Source organism: Nematolebias whitei, unplaced genomic scaffold, assembly GCF_014905685.2.
Source record: "Nematolebias whitei isolate Nwh7 unplaced genomic scaffold, NemWhi1 Nwh_scaf_7567, whole genome shotgun sequence".
NCBI classification, from domain to species: domain Eukaryota; kingdom Metazoa; phylum Chordata; class Actinopteri; order Cyprinodontiformes; family Rivulidae; genus Nematolebias; species Nematolebias whitei.
This window is the reverse complement of record NW_023626112.1, coordinates 1-1,599: the sequence shown is the minus strand read 5'-3', so window position 1 is coordinate 1,599 and position 1,599 is coordinate 1. Positions and strand designations below refer to the sequence as shown.

At 47.0% G+C, this 1,599-nt stretch overlaps 1 protein-coding gene and 1 long non-coding RNA gene across 2 annotated transcripts in view; both read left to right on the top strand.

Annotated features, from left to right (window-relative positions):
* The window catches only part of LOC119429789, a 1,060-nt gene extending 665 nt beyond the window's left edge, over positions 1 to 395 (top strand). The window contains exon 3 of the long non-coding RNA XR_005187840.1: positions 345 to 395. This is a non-coding gene — a long non-coding RNA (uncharacterized LOC119429789). The remainder of the gene's footprint in view (positions 1 to 344) is intronic.
* LOC119429790 (NLR family CARD domain-containing protein 3-like) lies at positions 391 to 1,593 on the top strand (the record flags this gene model as incomplete). The annotated part of the gene is made up of 2 exons (XM_037697343.1): positions 391 to 570; positions 666 to 1,593. Coding segments are annotated over exons 1-2 (995 nt in total), but the record flags the coding sequence as incomplete, so codon positions are not given.
* Between the last annotated feature and the right edge of the window lie 6 nt (positions 1,594 to 1,599).

The window sequence follows — 1,599 nt, the reverse complement described above, 5'->3', positions numbered from 1 at the left end:
AGTGGACTGTCAGTCTGTCCAACACGTAGACCAGTGGACTGTCAGTCTGTCCAACACGTAGACCAGTGGACTGTCAATCTGTCCAACACGTAGACCAGTGGACTGTCAGTCTGTCCAACATGTAGACCAGTGGACTGTCAGTCATTCCAACATGTAGACCAGTGGACTGTCAGTCATTCCAACATGTAGACCAGTAGACTGTCAGTCATTCCAACATGTAGACCAGTAGACTGTCAGTCTGTCCAACATGTAGACCAGTGGACTGTCAGTCTGTCCAACATGGATCTGATGTTTGGCTCCATGATTTCAGTCTGATGTGTCATTCAGATATTTTTCTGTTCCAGCTGCTGGAGGACAACATGATCACTTTTGTGAAGAACGAGCTGGAGAAGATCCAGAAGGTTCTGAGCCCAAATTACCCAGAATGCTTAGAGAGTCAGAGGGAGGATGAGGAGGTGTTGGAGGGTGATGATGAAGAGCAGAGGAGGAGCAGAGAGGCATTGATGAAGATCACAGTTTACTTCCTGAGGAGGATGAAGCAGGAGGAGCTGGCTGACCGTCTGCAGAGCAGTAAGAGGATTTCTATAAACATTTAACTTTTGAGATTTCATTGTTGAGAGGAATTTATTCTTTAATTAATAAATGTATGTATTTTGTTTGTTCAGGACAAGTTGCAGCAGTTTGTCAACGTAACCTTAAAAGTTGTGTGAAGAAGAGGTTCCAGTGTGTGTTTGAGGGGATTGCTAAAGCAGGAAACCCAACCCTTCTGAATGAGATCTACACAGAGCTCTACATCACAGAGGGAGGGACTGGAGAGGTCAATGATGAACATGAGGTCAGACAGATTGAAACAGCATCCAGGAAACCACACACACCAGAAACAACCATCAGACAAGAAGACATCTTTAAACTCCCACCTGGAAGACATGAACCAGTCAGAACAGTGATGACAAAGGGAGTGGCTGGCATTGGGAAAACAATCTTAACACAGAAGTTCACTCTGGACTGGGCTGAAGACAAAGCCAACCAGGACATCCACTTCATGTTTCCATTCACTTTCAGAGAGCTGAACGTGCTGAAAGAGAAGAAGTTCAGCTTGGTGGAACTTGTTCATCACTTCTTTACTGAAACCAAAGAAATGTGCAGCTTTGAAGACTTCCAGCTTGTGTTCATCTTTGATGGTCTGGATGAGTGTCGACTTCCTCTGGACTTCCACAACAATCAGATCCTGACTGATGTTACAGAGTCCACCTCAGTGGATGTGCTGCTGACAAACCTCATCAGGGGGAAACTGCTTCCCTCTGCTCGCCTCTGGATAACCACACGACCTGCAGCAGCCAATCAGATCCCTGCTGAGTGTGTTGGCATGGTGACAGAGGTCAGAGGCTTCACTGACCCACAGAAGGAGGAGTACTTCAGGAAGAGGTTCAGAGATGAGGAGCAGGCCAGCAGGATCATCTCCCACATCAAGACCTCACGAAGCCTCCACATCATGTGCCACATCCCAGTCTTCTGCTGGATCACTGCTACAGTTCTGGAGGACGTGTTGAAAAGCAGAGAGGGAGGAGAGCTGCCCAACACCCTGACTGAGATGTACAT